Genomic DNA, 18,187 nt, shown 5'->3' with positions numbered 1-18,187 from the left:
TAATGTACACTTTCCACCCTGACATTTTGGGGCTGGTTCTTCAGGAAATTCAGCGTCCAGCTGCACACTGTAGGGTTTAATCCCAGGCTATGAAGTTTGGAGACCATAATGACTGTATTAAAAGCATCCTGACATACGTGTTCGGCTGTTAGATGTCCCAAGGTAGTGTGAAGAGAGAAGCTGATTGTGTCCTCAGTTGATCTGTTGGTCCTGTAACCAAACTGAAGCTTGTCCAGGGTGGTGGGAATTGAATTGTCATAATCAATCTCTCAATGTCCTTGAATATCACTGGTGAAAGCCCAATTGGTTGTTAGTCATTTAGCTCTTTCAGGGCTGATGTTGACTTTTGTCAAAAGGAGGCGTTGACGATGGTAATCAACTGTCAACTGTGACAAACCCAACTGTTATGTTTTAGTTGGACTCTTGTTGCTAGAAGGAAAGATAGCTTCAATGGTTTGACAGATTTCTTGCGCTTGCGTGAGTAGCAAGATGCCAATAATGGCAAAAATGGCACGGTTATCTGGCAAGATATCAAAGCGAATCCGTAAAGCAATATACTCCGTGGACGACATTTTACCTATTACAGAGAGTGCAGAATTATTAGGCAAGTTGTATTTTTGAGGATTAATTTTAATATGGAACAAACACAGTGCTATCAGTCAATCCAAAATGTTAATAAACCTGAAACCTGAATGTTTCTAGCGGAAATGTGAGTGTGAACATCATCAGGGGAATACATATGTGCGCACAATTATTAGGCAACTATTAGTGTGCAGATTTATTATGCAACTAAAGGAAAAATGAAAATTTTCCCATCTCACTTGTTTCTTTTCATCTGTTATAGTGAGAATAATAAACAAACTCCTCAAAATTTACAAATAAACATCTCTGACATTTAAAAAAAAATCAATCAATCAATCAATGACCAATATAGCCACCCTTCTTTCCAATAACAGTCCTAAGCCTTTCCATTCATGGAGTCTGTCAGTTTCTTGATCTGTTGACGATCAGCTTTTTGTGGAGCAGTGACTACAGCCTCCCAGACACTCTTCAGAGAGGTGGATTGTTTTCTCCCCCGTAAATCTAGCGTTTAAGAAGTGCCCCAAGTTCTCGATAGGGTTTAGGTCAGATGAGGAAGGGGCCATGTCATTATTCCTTCATCTTTAAGGCCTTTACTGGCTGGCCACGCAGTGAGAACTTCGATGCAAGTGATGGAGCATTGGCCTGCATAAAAATCATGGTCTTCTTCCTGTATCACTGTTTGAAGAAAGTGTCTTCGAAAAACTGGCAGTAGGTTTGGGAGTTGATTTTGAGTTCATCTTCAATGCAAAAGGTCCAACTAGCTCATCTTTAAAAATACCAGCTCATACCAGTACCCCACCTCCACGTTGGAGTGGAGCTCTGTGCCCATTACTGATCCACAGGTCCATCCATCTGGTCCATCAAGAGTCACTCTCATCTCATCGGTCCATAAAACCTTTGAAAAAAATCTGTCTTCAGATATTTCTTGGCCCAGTTTTGACGTTTCAACTTCTGTTTCTTGTTCAGTGGTGGTTGGGTTTCAGCCCTCCTTACCTTGGCCATGTCTTTGAGCACTGAACACCTTGTACTTCTGGGCACTCCAGGTAGGTTGCAGCTCTGGAATATGAAAGTACTGGAGGATAATGGGTTCCTGGTAGCTTCACGTTTGATTCTTCTCAAATCTTTGGCAGCTAATTTGCGTCTTTTGTTCTCAACACGTTTCTTGCGACCCTGTTGACTATTTGCAACAAAATGTTTGATGGTTCTGTGATCACGCACCAATATCTTAGCAATTCCAAAAGTGCTGCATCCCTCTGTGACGATGTGGGTTCTGGCTCCACGCTCCCATGGCTGTTTGGGAACCCTTGAACCCAACACCGTCGATAATGAAACCGAGTGAGCCAGTCAATGGAGGCAAATTGAGCATCTGAGCAAGGGGATGGTTGAAAGTACAAAAGTGCTTTTATTAAAACAGTCAACAAAAAAACAGTGTTCCATAAATAGTGCAGTTCTTCATATTCATTAAATAAATAATCCATAAAAAGAACGTGGGTAAAACCAATAAATAGAAAAAACAATCCTTAAAAACGAGAGGTTAAAATCTTTTTAGGAAGCAGTCTTAAAACCATCAACAAATCCGGTGCTTTTCTGTATGCGTCTCACCTGCTTATCCCGTATGGGCCAAGCAGCAGGCAAGACGCTCTCTACAGCTGCCCTCCTCAAACACACGCAAGACTGGAGACCTCCCGATCCCTGGCTTCGGTTTGGCTCTCATCCCAGCCTCGAGACTTGGACTCCTTGGTCTCCAGGACGCTCACACCAAGGACTGCCACTCCAAGCCTCCCGACTTCCGCTGCCTTTCGCGGCCTTCTGCGGGCTCGTCGCTTTCACCTTGGTCACTCCGCTACCTGCTCGCTCAGCGGGAGCGACATCAACACAAACACGTGGGTGTCGGCCTAACACCCAGCTTCCATGCAGCTGTCCACGATCGCTCATTCGCTCGCACGTCCGCTCGCTCTTCGCGGCTCTCTCCCTCTCACCGACCTGCTTCCTCTCCTGCTCCCGGTAACCTCCGTCCTCTCCTTTCCTTTCCTTTCACTCCCCGATCGTTTCTTTCTCTCCGAACGTTTCTTTCTCTCTGAACGTTTCTTTTCTTTTTCCCCGATCGTTTCTTTTTTCTTCTCCCCCTTAAAACCGACTCGCGCTTCTTTTTAAAATGACGAGGGCCACAGCAGCTGCAGCATTAGCCGCGGGACAATCACGAATGTGGGCAGTTCCTCACCTGTGCACACGGTAAGAAACGCCCACACCCTACGGATCGTCCCACGGCCCACTATGGCCCAACGTCCCCTCACTAAGACGCGAGCACATTGATTAAAAAATGGCCTTTACTCAACGAGCTGTGGACCCATAACACCACACCCTCTGAAAGACTTTTTACAATTTTTGACTTTTCAGAATCAGTTAAATCTCGTTTTTGGCCCATTTTGCCCGAGGAAAACTAGCTGCCTAATAATTGTGCACACCTTGATATAGGGTGTTGATCTCCTTAGGCCACACCCTCCCTCATTACACAAATACACATCACCTGACGTGCTTAAATCCAATAAGCATTCAAGTTAATACAGCTTGGAGTTGGAATATACGCATTAAAAATGATGATATGGTCAAAATACTCACTTGCCTAATAATTGTGCACACAGTGTATCTCTGAACTGGACTATGACTTGTCAGACTCCGATTTTGATACAAGTGATCGAAAATGAATGTGAGGTTCCAACTTCAGCTGACTGGTCCCCAGCTATTCGTGGGTCTGAACAGGTTCATGTAGCTGACACGCCTATGGCAATGTTTGCCAGGGAGGAATGCCACTTAACAATGATGAGAGGTAGAAACCAGATTGTAATGTAATGCACTGCAACTGTGACCGCTGCTTCTGCCCCAACCACGCAAAAAAATGCCTGGCAGCAAGCCTGACGCACAATCTCGGCAAACTGGCAGCCACAGCATGCAGCAACAGATGTTTTATGTTGATTTCTGTGTGAAACCATTGCTTTTCAGAAACTATGTTTTTTGGAAAGAAAATTCAGCCCTCAAAGAGTTAAACCGTAAACTTTTTGCTTCTTGAGTTTTAGCGTAATGATTAATGTTTTAAGGCACATCAGGACAACACCAGTGGATAAAGTGATGTTGAAAATACTGACAGAAACCTCGGTCAACTGGTCAGCACGTGCTTGAAGCATGCATCCTGAAATACCATCAGGTCAGGCTTCTTTCCTTACATTGACTCTGTGTAGAGTAAGATTGAGTATTCAGAGTGTGCTTAATTGGGAGGTCCCAGCAGGTTAAAACAAGTTCAAAGATTTGTTGGCTTCCCAAACTATTTCATTGATTGCTACCCTAACTAATAAGGTGCATAAGGAAGTGGTTTGGACTAAAGAAGCACAACAGTCTTTTGAAGAACTGAAGTAGTTGTTTTCACAGCTCCACGTCTTTGTCATCCCGATCCTTTTAAACAGTTTGTGGTGGAAGTGGACACATCCAGTATGGGGGGTCGGGCAGAACTTTCACAGGAATCAAATCAGTCAGAACGACTACATCGTTGTGCATATTTCTCACAAAAACTTACCAGTGCAGAACAAAATTATGATGTTGCTAACTGAGAATTACTAGCCCGAAAATTGGCTTTGGTAGAATGGAGACACATAATTACCCTTGATTATCAAAGGGACCTTCAAACTATTCAAAGATTGAATACGCAACAAGCTTGTTGGGCTTTGCTCTTTTGTCAGTTCAATTTTATAATTGTGCATTGACCTGGGAAAAAAGCTGTTGCATTGCCACGTACTGTATGTATGATCCAGATATACTTTGAAACCTTTTGGGAAAATTAAGAAAGGATGTATTGGAATGGGATAGTTTAAGTAAAATTTTTGGTCATCCAGGCATAAAACAAACCTTACAATTAGTTCAGAGGTACCTGTGATGAATAAACATGTTTTGTGACAAACGTGGTTACGTAATGGCTTGTGAATTCTGTTCTAGGTCTAAATCTGCTTCAGGTCTACCAATAGGATTGTCAAAACACATCCCAGCTGCCAAGGGGCCCTTTGAAAGTGTCAGCATGGACTTTGTCACTAATCTTCTGACCTCACAGAATTTTACCACAATATTGGATCACTTTTCTAAGAGTTCTTATTTTTATTCCCCTTAAGAAGCCTCCAAAACCTAAGAAAATGGTTGATAATATTTTTGAAAACTTGTCAAACTCCATGGTTTCTCTTTGTCCATAATTTCTGAGAGAGGTCCCCAGTTTGTCTCCAAGTTTTGGCAATCAGTCTCTGATAAATTGGGGATAGCTTTGGGTTATCACTCTCAATCAAATAATCAAACTGAGCGGATTAACCAAGACTAAAAAAAGTTTTTAAGGTGGACTGGAGACACCTTTCACGACAACTGAAGTAATATTTTGCCATTGGCCGAATGACCCAGCAATGTGTTATACCATTCTGCTACAGGAATGTCTCCTGAATTCGCTTCAAACCAAATTTAGTAGACATTATCTCTACTTCGGGCGGCACGGTGGCGCAGTGGGTAGTGCTGCCACCTCGCAGTTAGGAGACCGGGTTCACTTCACTTTACGTGGAGTTTGCACGTTCTCCCACAGTCCAAAGACATGCAGGTTAGGAGCATTGGTGACTCTAAATTGTCCCTAGTGTGTGCATGGTTGTGTGTGTGCATGCCCTACGGTGGGCTGGCGCCCTGCCCAGGGTTTGTTTCCTGTCTTGTGCCCTGTGTTGGCTGGGATTGGCTCCAGCAGACCCCTGTGACCCTGTAGTTAGGATATAGCGGGTCGGATAATGATGGATGGATGGATATCTCAACTTCTTCAAGTTTTCCTAGTTTAGATAGGTACCTTTCTATGTTAAAAAAAACGTCTGGATGTTAGTATGAGTGAACCCACAGAGGGTGGAAACCACCGCCAAACAGTTTGTTGATCACAAAAGATGAGCAGCTCCAGAATTTTGAGTTGGGCAGAAGGTGCAGCTTACAATGCCAGACATTTGCCTGAGGGTTCTATCTCATAAGCTAGCTCCCCATTATATCAGGGCCCTATGTGGTCCTTAGGAAGATTGGGTCTGTTTCCTATAATCTTGCCTTTCCCATTCATTTTAAAATACATCTCTAACGTCTCTACCTTAATAACTGTGTTTTCCAATCCTCGTGACAGAAATAAACTGCTCAAAAATTTAAGGAACACTTTGAAACCACATCAGATCTATGGGGAAAAAAAATCCTGCTGGCTATCTCTACTGCTATGGATTGATATGGTAATGTGTTAGGAATGAAAGGATGGCACACCATTTAATGGAAATGAAAATGATCAACCTACAGAGGGCTGAATTCAAAGACACCCCGAAAATCAAAGGGAAAAAATGAGGTGTCATGCAAGTGAGTCCACTTTACTGAAATTTCATTGCAGCAACTCCAAATCGTACTCAGTAGTTTGTATGGCCCACCCGCCACGTGCTTGTATGCATGCCTGACAACGTCCTGATGAGATGACAGATGGTGTCCTGGGAGATTTCCTCCCAGATCTGGACCAGGGTATCACTGAGCTCCTGGACAGTCCGAGGCATCGGATGGACCCAAACATCATTTCCCAGAGGTGTTCTATTGGAGTGAGGTCAGGCGAGACAGCGTGAAGGCCAGTCAATGGTACCAAATCCTTCAATCACTAGGTCAAGCCAACAAGACCCAGATAAACAAGTGAACCTCAAAACCAAGCCAAGAAGATTATATTTTTTTGGATTGTTTGTTAACTTTCCTTTAGAGCAGAACAATATAAAATTACACTGGAGTCATCCCCAATTCTCTATTCTTTTTCTCAAATTTCATAGTGAGCAAATCTATTCAACTGGCGCATTCCTGAGTGGTTTTACAGGAACTTCTTCATCCATCGCAATCAAATAAAATGAAGCTCTTTTTCCCAAGATGGAGAGAACCACCTGAAAAGTCCATGCCAAAAAGGAGATGACACCTTGTGGTTTCCAGAAAGGGAGAAAAACAGATGTTCCCTTGATAAGAAAGCAGTTTTTGTGCTTTCCGAAACCTGTTGATATCAACCAGGAGTGGTCAATGTGTAACAAAAGACTTTTAATGTTCTTCTAGAAGGCACTTACAAAAAGTGCAAATGAATAGGCTGTCTGTCATGGGGTTCCTGGGGTGTCTAGTGAGCTTCTAGTTGGACTTGTCCTGTTTCTTGAGGACATGGTCTCTTTTATTGCCTCTTGGACCTTTTCTTGAAGCCTGCTGACCCCATTAGCTACAGTTTGCTTTTGCACAGCTTCTGTGCTTGGAAACTGTTTGCTATCCAGCAAGTCCTTATGCTGCTGTTCTGGCATGATCATCCGCAAGCAGCGTTCTTTGTCTGGAAGGCTGAGGTTTAAATTCAGATTGTATCCCAGGATGTCAGCCTGGCCAGACTGGTATGGTTGAACAGCTTCATCAAGAATCTGGCTTGCATCTACTGGTTTCCCTCCCTTCAACAGACAGAGATTTGTAAGTTCTTCTCGGCGGGCCTGAAGGCTGGCCACTTCCTGATCCATCCTACTTTTTCCAAAACTCTCCACCTTCTGCCAGAAAGTTTTATTGAAAGTTTGGTATAAATACCAGTCCATAGCATTCCACACCTTAAGTCGGTCTTCCTGTGCTGGGGACAGGCGCCATTGAGTCTCATTACTGCGAAAGTTAAGCCTAAAGGTGACAATGTCATCCAGTGACCAACAGAGGGCATCCCGAAGGAGAACCATTGATTGATCAAAGTACTCGGCTAATAGGATGAGATGGAAAGACTGCTGGATTTCCGCCACCCCGGCCTGGGCAGACTGGAGTGAGAAGTTAGCATTATGGTCAAAGCCAAAATCAAACCAAAGCAGGTTTCGAGCCAAGTGATTGTAGCGCAGGTGTGGTACGTAGTACTGCCAGGGATCAGCAATAAAGTCTTCAAAGCTGGCAGAGCGGTTGAAAGACGGAGCCAAAAATTTAAAGTAGCTGTATGAGGATTCAGCCATAGTGACTGGGTTACGCAGAATAGAAAAGTAGAAGGTGTCTGCTGGCATCACTTTCTGGACCTGTAAGAGATAAGGAATATGTGGAGATCACAAAGGTGAATGGGAGATGGAAACAGCCATTGAATTAACTAATTCTGCCTTAGGAGCAATTTAACATGTAGCATACTGTATAATTTATGCACACACACACAAATATATATATATATATCCATCCATCCATTTTCTAACCCGCTGAATCCGAACAGGGTCACGGGGTCTGCTGGAGCCAATCCCAGCCAACACAGGGCACAAGGCAGGAACCAATCCTGGGCAGGGTGCCAACCCACCGCAGGACACACACAAACACACCCAGCACACACTAGGGCCAATTTAGAATCACCAATCCACCTAACCTGCATGTCTTTGGATTGTGGGAGGAAACCGGAGCGCCCGGAGGAAACCCACGCAGACACGGGAGAACATGCAAACTCCACGCAGGGAGGACCCGGAAGCGAACCGGGTCTCTAACTGCGAGGCAGCAGCGCTACCACTGCGCCACCGTGCCGCCATATATATATATATATATATATATACTGCTTAGACTTGTAAGAGGGCAACCCTTGTGCTTTCTCACTTAGCAGCTGCCCTTCTGTCAGGTACCCAATAAAAAGATTTTCATCTGGAAAGTGAATTTGAGGGTTGTTCACATCTATCTCCAGAAAGTTCTGTTCTCTCAATATCTTTGGCTCAGTAAATTTGCTTTCTACAGTGGTGTGAAAAACTATTTGCCCCCTTCCTGATTTCTTATTCTTTTGCATGTTTGTCACACAAAATGTTTCTGATCATCAAACACATTTAACCATTAGTCAAATATAACACAAGTAAACACAAAATGCAGTTTTTAAATGATGGTTTTATTATTTAGGGAGAAAAAAAATCCAAACCAACATGGCCCTGTGTGAAAAGTAATTGCCCCTTGTTCAAAAACAACCTAACTGTGGTGTATCACACCTGAGTTCAATTTCCGTAGCCACCCCCAGGCCTGATTACTGCCACACCTGTTTCAATCAAGAACTCACTTAAATAGGAGCTGCCTGACACAGAGAAGTAGACCAAAACCACCTCAAAAGCTAGACATCATGCCAAGATCCAAAGAAATTCAGGAACAAATGAGAACAGAAGTCATTGAGATCTATCAGTCTGGTGAAGGTTATAAAGCCATTTCTAAAGCTTTGGGACTCCAGTGAACCACAGTGAGAGCCATTATCCACAAATGGCAAAAACATGGAACAGTGGTGAACCTTCCCAGGAGTGGCAGGCCGACCAAAATTACCCCAAGGCGCAGAGGCGACTCATCCGAGAGGTCACAAAGACCCCAGGACAACGTCTAAAGAACTGCAGGCCTCACTTGCCTCAATTAAGGTCAGTGTTCACGACTCCACCATAAGAAAGAGACTGGCCTGCAAAAACGACCTGCATGGCAGATTTCCAAGATGCAAACCACTGTTAAGTAAAAAGAACATTAGGGCTCGTCTCAATTTTGCTAAGAAACATCTCAATGATTGCCAAGACTTTTGGGAAAATACCTTGTGGACTGATGAGACAAAAGTTGAACATTTTGGAAGGCAAATGTCCCGTTACATCTGGCATAAAAGGAACACAGCCTTTCAGAAAAAGAACATCATACCAACAGTAAAATATGGTGGTGGTAGTGTGATGGTCTGGGGTTGTTTTGCTGCTTCAGGACCTGGAAGGCTTGCTGTGATAGATGGAACCATGAATTCTACTGTCTACCAAAAATCCTGAAGGAGAATGTCCGCCATCTGTTCGTCAACTCAAGCTGAAGCCATCTTGGGTGCTGCAACAGGACAATGACCCAAAACACACCAGCAAATCCACCTCTGAATGGCTGAAGAAAAACAAAATGAAGACTTTGGGTGGCCTAGTCAAAGTCCTGACCTGAATCCAATTGAGATGCTATGGCATGACCTTAAAAAGGCGGTTCATGCTAGAAAACCCTCAAGTAAAGCTGAATTACAACAATTCTGCAAAGATGAGTGGGCCAAAATTCCTCCAGAGCGCTGTAAAAGACTCATTGCAAGTTATCGCAAACGCTTGATTGCAGTTATTGCTGCTAAGGGTGGCACAACCAGTTAGTAGGTTCAGGGGGCAATTACTTTTTCACACAGGGCCATGTAGGTTTGGATTTTTTTTTTCCCTAAATAATACAAACCATCATTTAAAAACTGCATTTTGTGTTTACTTGTGTTATATTTGACTAATGGTTAAATGTGTTTGATGATCAGAAACATTTTGTGTGACAAACATGCAAAAGAATAAGAAATCAGGAAGGGGCAAATAGTTTTCACACCACTGTATATATATATATATATATATATATATATATATATACTGTATATAAATTCATCCATTTTTCAACCCATTGAATCCAAACACAGGGTCACGGGGGTCTGCTGGAGCCAATCCCAGCCAGCACAGGGCACAAGGAAGGAACCAATCCTGAGCAGGGCGCCAACCCACCACAGGACACACTCACAAACACACACACCAAAAACACACGCTAGGGACAATTTAGGATCACCAATGCACCCAACCTGCATGTCTTTGAACTGTGGGAGGAAACCCATGCAGACACATGGGAAGCGAACCCGGGTCTCCTAACTGCGAGGCAGCAGTGCTACCGCTGCACCACCATGCCGTCATATATATATATAGAGAGAGTATATGTCCCTGTCTTTATGTGAATATTGATGATTTTCACCAGGAGGACTGCCCTCTGCTAATATACTCCATGATCAAGGGCAGGTGCTCCAGATTGGCATTAGAAGTTCTCGAAGAACCATTTTCGTTTTGAGTATTTTTGTCAGTTTTCTGGTTTTTGGTTTGCTGCAGATTGACAGTTTGTTGTAATTTTGTAAAATGAAGCCTTGCTCCCAAATCTGACCCCAGGCTTGGCTGATGCCTAGTTTTCAAAATGGCTAATTCCTCAAAATAAGTAGAGGCTTGCATACACAGACATAAAACGGGAGAAATATCAGTAGCAAAACAGGAAAAAATAAACTAAAAATAATAATGATGAAGAAAACAAAAAATATTTCACTATATAAGAACATCAGAACAAGACAAAATTAAAATGAGTTTTCCAAAAGGAAAATCACATCTAAGACATACAATTAGCAATCTGATTTAAAAAAATAAATAAAGACATGCAGGTTAGGTGGATTGGCGATTCTCAATTGGCCCTAGTGTGTGCTTGGTGTGTGGATGTGTTTGTGTGTGTGTCCTGTGGTGGGTTGGCACCCTGCCCAGGATTGGTTCCTGCCTTGTGCCCTGTGTTGGCTGGGATTGGCTCCAGCAGACCCCCGTGACCCTGTATTCGGATTCAGCGGGTTAGAAAATGGATGGATGGATGGATAAATAAATAAATAATAAAAACAGGAAATCCACAAAACAATTTACAATAGCAAAGGTTCTCCTACAACTCTCAGGGACAATCTGGAGGACCAGAGCCTGTGCCTGGTATTAATAAGCAGAGGGTGGTCCTCCAAATGGACATTATGGTGGCCCCAGGGATAAGCCACATAATCAAACATACTAACGCAGAAATGAACAACATACATATCTAATAAATAATTACTAAACAAAATCATAGTTAAAACATAACAAGACATCATATAAACAATAATATCTACTCTTTATATATAAAATCCTTAGCCTAAAGGTGCAACGATTTTATGTCACATTTTAAATCGGGCTTATTTTAAAACCTACATATATATGTTTGGCATCATTCTTTTCAGAATTTATTGAACTTTAATGTGATGTTGTTAGATTTTCAGATTCTTATTCTGTTTTTAAATTTTAAACTAAAACAATTTAGTCTCTTATAAATACTCATTGAGCATAGTGGACTTCAGTTTAACAGGAATATTCCGATCAGAAAGAGAGTAAATATTTTATTCTCATTTCATGATTTTTAATCTGTTAAATAATAATTAATTTTTTACATATTTATAGAGTTTTGTGATTTTGACTCCAATAAATAATAATTTTTCTTTTGCACATTAACAGATTTTAGTAATATTCTGGCCGCAGCTGGGGGGCAGGGGGGCTTGCCCCCCTAGTACACAATAATGATATTTAACTCTTTCAGGGCTGATATCGACTTTTGTCAAAAGGCACGGTTGACGTTGGTAATCAACTGAAAACGTTACGTTTTAGTTGGACTCCATTTCCTAGGAGGAAAGTTAGCTTCATTGATTTGACCGAGATTCCTTGCACTTGCGTAAGCAGCAAGGAGGAAACAATGGCAAAAATGGATTGAAGCGAATGCGTAAAGCAAACTATTCCATGGACAACATTTTGAATATTATCACTGAATTCGACTCTGACTTGTCAGACTTCAATTTTGATAAGAAATCGAAAATGAATGTGATGTAGTAGCATCAGCTGATCAGTCCCCAGCTGATTGTGGTGCTAAAGAGGTTCATGTAGTTGACCTGCCTATGGCAACATTGGCATGGGAAGACCACCACTTGCAATGACAAGATGTGCAAACCAGATTGTAGTGCACTGCGACCAACTGGCGGTCACAGCACACAGCAACAGACATTTTATGTTGATTTCTGCATTTCTTTGTCTGCTTTTCAGAAAACTGTGTTGTTTGGAAACTAAAAATATTCAGCCCTGTTGTGATGTGAAATCTTGCATACAAGTTGATAAATATTTTATATGTCTTTATTTGTAACTTAGGCAAAGCAAGGTAATATTAGTGGTAAATTAGTGAGAAGCATTCATGTTTACATACTGCCATTTTTTTAAATTTTACGACAGGGTTGGGGTGAAGTGCCTCAAACAAGTTTGGTAAATGTTTCTCTGACCCCCACAGGAAAGCCAGACTGCCTAGCTGGCAAACTTTACCTTAATATATGGTTTTGTGGGATGGCAGGTGTGAAGATGGTTTTTGCCCCCTTGGTCTGAAGTATGGCTGTTTGAAACTGGCTTGTATCAGAAGCCTTTAAGTACCACAATGCCCTATTGGCTCTAGGGTTTGGACAGAAAACCCATAAATTTGCTTGCTTTACCTCCCTCTCTCTCTCTCTTACCAAACTGATGAAAGACCATCTCACACCATGAACTGAAAAGGACAACACAATGAAGAGCACAGCTCGGCAGCCATATTGAGACAGGCATGCGGCCTGTTCTGAAGAAAGTAAGTCTGTGAGATTTGAGGCATTCTGACAAAGGCTACATATTAATAATAAAAAAGGGAAAAGTGGAGTAATATATTACTCTACCAAGAGTACCAAAACAAGCCCTCAAGGAGTTAAAGATGACATTACATTTAAGCAAGTGTTGAGATCCTGGCTAAAATGTGGCACAGTGGGTGAAGTCACCCAAAAATCGACTCTGATGTCGCTCATGCAGTCACCTTGACAAACATTGTAATATGCAAAGTGGTCATCATAGTAAAAGGAATCAGTCAATACAATGTCTGCATTTAATAGAAAATGACTGTAGTGGTACTTTTTTTTTAGTTTATTATTATTTTTTATTTATTTGAAAACAATGTGACAAGCAGAAAACCCTAAAAAAACGATGAAAAATGCACCTACATTAGCGGACATCTCTGCAAACGTGGGTGAACTGGACCTAGATCCCTCAACCTAACAGACTTCTGAGATCATCTGATGCCAACATTCTCGGTCTCCATAGGGTACATTGTTTTCCTCCAATCGAATGCTCATTCTGTTTTTCAGCATCTAACAAAGATTGTAGTACTTTGCTGCAAGCCCTCCCCACATGTATGCAGACACACACACACACACACACACACAGGCACATCCCCACATGCCATACCTCGGGCCGGTTGAACCTCATATGGTTGCACATGATATTGTAGTGTTGTCCGTCCTGCAGGGGGAAGCCCTTTACGCTGCGTGAGCTGAAAAACTTGGGATAGTCAAGCAGGTATTTGATAGGCAAGGCAAAGGTCAGGTTGTGTTTCTCCCCAAATCGGTAGAGCAGGTTCAGAACGGTGCTGCTGGCCGTTTTGTGAGTCTTCAGGAACATCACATTTGTTTTGGGTTGGCAGGACTGAGGAGAATGCTGTTCAGTTGACCTGTTCCTCTGTAGATGGTGAACTTTTGAGCTGAAAATAAAGGCAAACCAATTAGATAAATATTAAAAGGGGGCTGTCAGCATAGGACTAGAATGAGGAAACATCATCCAAGAGCAGAAAGTTTCAGGGGAAGACGCCCCACCTCGCATGCCAGTCCATCAGTTCTTATCAACTGAAATGACACCCGGGATTCTTTCGGATCTTACTAAGCCTTGGCTGCCAGAAGTCCTTTTATATTAATCAGTGGCATCCAATCAAGACACATGTAGGCCTCTAATGGCTTAAATATTTACTTATCAGTGTAAAACTGTAAATTAAGGAAGGCATCAAAGATGAACCATGGTTAGAGTTGTTTCCTCGCAGAACACAGTCATGGGCTCAAACAATTCTCTACACACCATCTTTATGGAGTTTGCATCGTCTTCCAGTGCTTATGTTGGATTTTCTCCAGGGCTCCAGATTTTCTGTTTTTTACCTTCCAAAGGACTGTGTGTTAGGCCTCTAAATTAATTTTATTTTCCATGAGTGCTCTCGGTGATGGTCTGCAGTCTCATCCGTAGATGGCTCCTGCCTCGAATCATGATTTGCATTATTAACTCTTTTAGGGCGGATATCAACAACAGGAGTGAGGCCGGATGTTGATTAAAGTCGACATCCATAGATAGAGAGTAATAATAAGCTGTAAACATCAACAAAACCTGCTGTTATTTTAAAGGTGTACCCTCTGTGCTAAGAGGAATATTAGACCCCTTGACTTGACGTTGAATCCCTGCAAGTGCATGAGTAGCATGGAGTAAACAACATCTAGAATGGCCTCGACATCTATGCACAAAGTAAAATGTGTGGACGAATTTTTGCATATATTTTATTATTTTGAATTGGACTCTGACTTGTCAAACTTCAAATTGGGTGTGAGTGATCTGGAGATCGAGATCTAAACCAAAAGTGAAGTACCCTTCATCAGTTGATCAGTCCCCAGATGATCCACTTCCAGGACAGCCAGAGATGGCTAACAGGCGACGACACGACACTTCACACAGCAACAGACATGTTATGTTCGTTTATCTGAGAAACTTTTGCTTTGTGTGCTTTTTGAAAAAATACTCAGCCCTGGGAGAAAAGAAAAAAAAAAATCATCCCTAAAGGAGTTAATTTCTGTATTTGTTTGGCACTGTTGGTTTCATTTTATTAACATTGTTTTGTTTTTTTTTTGCATTATTATTTGCATCATTTTGGTTTGCACAGACACCATCATGTTAGGATTCCACATTTTGAGCAACATTTCTGTTTGCTGCCTTGTGACTGCCATAAATCATGGCATCCTTACCGTGGCTCCCAGCATTGTAGACTCCCTGATTGTCCAAGTGTATGGATATTGTAGTGAGTTAGGGTAGCCATGTTTTGGTGTTCACAAAAAGAGGATTGGCGGTATGTAATCAACACTTTAGAACATTTTCTGATGAGAACGGCCCATTCTGTCCAATAAAGCCTGTCACTCCTATTCAGTTAATTCCTTCAAAATAACATCAAGTTGAGTTTTAAAGGTCTCTAAGGTCCTGCTGTCATTATACAACATGGACACTTATTACATGTATCTGTGGTTCACTGTGTAAAGAAAAGCTTTCTAATGTTTGTTTAAAATTTACCCTTAAGAAGTCTCCAACTGTGACCTTGTGTTCTTGTCTTAGCCTCAACCCACTTCACTAATTCCCTTCATAATTTTAAACACTTTAATCATGTCCCCTCTTAATCCCATTTTGCTTAAACTAAAGAGGTTCAGCTCTTTTAATCTTTCCTCATAACTCATCCCCTGTACCCTTGGAATCTTCTCTGGACTTCTCCTAGTGCTGCTATGTCCTTTTTGTAGACCCAAACTGCACCCAGGACTCCAGATGAGGCCTCACCATATAAAGCTTGAGCAGAACCTCCTGTGACTTGTACTCCACACATCAAGGCGCTATATAACCTGACAGTCTGTTAGCCTTCTTAGTGGCTTCTGAACAATGTCTGACAGTTGATAGTGTCGAGTCCACTACGACTCCTAAATCCTTCTCATAAGGTTTACTTTTGATTTTCAGACCTACACTGTAAAAAATAAATCTTACATGTGTGAAAAATAATAACAAAAAATAGCTAACTATATGCAAAATAATCATTACTTTAATTAATAAAAATGGGTTTTACCCATAATTCAATAAAATAATTATGAATAATGTTCTTATTATTTTTCTTAAAATGTAAACATTTTTTATAACTTATTCTAAGTAAAAACACTATACCGTGAATTGAACACATTTAATGACATGGCACTTCCTCTCACATTGAAATGCAATGATGCTGCACTTCCTCTCACATCGATTTCTAAGTCTTTACAACAACGCATTCAGCTGTAACGTTTATCCATAATAAGAGCTATTTTACTACGAATGTGTAAGTATAAAACATATTAATTCCATAATGAATAACTAGTATTTCAATTCGTTAGTTAAAGACGTATAGTTGTTGTTTTCACGAAACCTTTCCCTTCACGTGGAAAACATGGTGAGCAAGGTAGCGTCTTTTTAACAACCTCCCTTGTTGGCTTGCTTTAAAGAGCATTTCTCGGATAGTTACGTATGTTCATATTTTTTGATCATTTAAAACTTTTATTTTACGCAGAAAAAGAAAATGACATTTTGAGATAAGTTTGACAACGATATGGTGTTTGTCCTAAACTACGACCTGTAAACAACATAAAAAGACGTTTGCCTAACTGACACGGTATTAATTTGTGTTCTGTATAGGTAAGGTATTTGCTGGTTAATTTTTAACACTGTGATTTATTTAGTGATGCAAAAAAAAAAAACTGTTGGGATTTTCTACCGTCTTATTTTATTTCAGGATTTTCACTATCGCATACTGAGAAGTAGTGGAAAAGGCGGCCATTCATTTAACCGGATATGTTGGCGTAAATGCAGGAAGTGTTTGAAGAGCACCATCTGCCTCAGGATTTTACTTTTTCGCTTTCTACGTTTCCTTCCCATTTACCTCTCATTCCTGTGACATTATTTGACTGAGAGATACTTTTTGTGTAAGTTCAAAAATAACAAAAAAAAAGAACATTTGCATTGACGTTTGAATGTCAGTAAAAATTATCCTCAGACATTTGATTTAATATTCCTTTGAAAATATAACTCCGTTGTTGTGTATGTTCAAATAAAGATTTATTAAATTTTAGCATTTATTTGCTATACAGTCATTACTGTCCAGAGTTGCATTATTACTATTTTTTTTGGAGTAATTCAAATGAAAATCTAAATAAAATAAAACCATTTTTGCCACTAATTATATTTAATTAAATTCATTTATTTTAGGTAAATTTGAGTAAATTAATAAATTAAGTTTACTCAATAGTGCAGTATATTAAATCTACTCAAAAATATTGCTTGTAATTTGTTGCCTTATTTTTTTGAAATACTTTTAACGTGTTATTTTTTTACAGTGTACCTTTGTGTATGCAAACCTAACATTTTTACTTCCTATGTGTAATACTTATATATACTCACATTAAAATTCGTCTGGCACAAATCTACCCAAGCCTGTATGCTGTACTGTACAAGTCCCTCTGTAATAATTCATCAAATTGGAGATGATCTGCCAATCCTCATAGCTTGGTATCATCTGCAAACTTAACCAACTTGATAATCATATTCCTATCCAAATCATTGATATACATTACAAATAGCAGTCTTCCCAGCACTGCCCCCTGCTGGACACCACACTTAACATCGGACATTTCTGATGAGATTCCTCGCACCATCACCTTCCTGTGTCTGAGCCAATTCTGCCTCCATCCACACACTACACCCTGAGCTCCCACTTCTTTTAGTTTGATGCCCACCCGCTCATGTGGCACCTCATCAAATGCTTTCTGAAAGTCCAGATCAATAATCTCATCTGCTCCACTTTGATCGTATCCTTTTGTTGCCTCCTCATAGAATTCCAGCATGTTAGTAAAACACAACCTCCCTCTTCTGAACCCACGCTGACTGATCAGTAAAACTCCTGTTTTTGCCGTGTGTCTTATCCTTAATAATTCCTTCCTGTGATGCAAGTTAAGCTTACTGGCCTGTAGCTGCTTGGATGTGCCTGATCACACTTTTTATATAACGGGATGATATTTCCCTATTTTCAGTCCTTTGTAATCTCCGCACTGCACAGTAACTTCCTAAAAATATGTGTCAAGCATTTATATCTGTACTCACTAACCTCTTTAAGGAGTCTTTCATTAAATATCACCTGGTCCTTTGCTTGATTACAGCCTGTTTAATCTCAGCAGCACTTCTCCCTCTACAATTTCTAAATCCCTCAGTACCTCCTTAGTAATCCCTTTTAATGCTGGGATTTCAGCAGTACTGAAAGTGCACAAACTGTAGGATGTGTGTCAGGTGTTTATCAAAAATATGCACAAGGTGTATGTTCATTAACATGA

The 18,187-nt window shown here is 41.0% G+C and overlaps 1 protein-coding gene across 1 annotated transcript in view; it reads right to left on the bottom strand.

Moving 5' to 3' along the window:
- Positions 1-6,081: 6,081 nt before the first annotated feature.
- Positions 6,082-18,187, bottom strand: part of LOC120528180 (galactose-3-O-sulfotransferase 2-like) — a 45,152-nt gene continuing 33,046 nt past the window's right edge. Inside the window, exons 3-4 of the mRNA XM_039752267.1 lie at positions 13,455-13,746; positions 6,082-7,655 (exon numbers count right to left, since the gene is read on the bottom strand). Coding sequence (XP_039608201.1) covers positions 6,732-7,655; positions 13,455-13,746 — 1,216 coding nt within the window. The 3' untranslated portion in view covers positions 6,082-6,731. The remainder of the gene's footprint in view (positions 7,656-13,454; positions 13,747-18,187) is intronic.

Source organism: Polypterus senegalus, chromosome 4, assembly GCF_016835505.1.
Source record: "Polypterus senegalus isolate Bchr_013 chromosome 4, ASM1683550v1, whole genome shotgun sequence".
Lineage (NCBI taxonomy): Eukaryota > Metazoa > Chordata > Cladistia > Polypteriformes > Polypteridae > Polypterus > Polypterus senegalus.
Note: the sequence above shows the minus strand (reverse complement) of the source record. Positions and strands in the feature narration are given on the sequence as shown.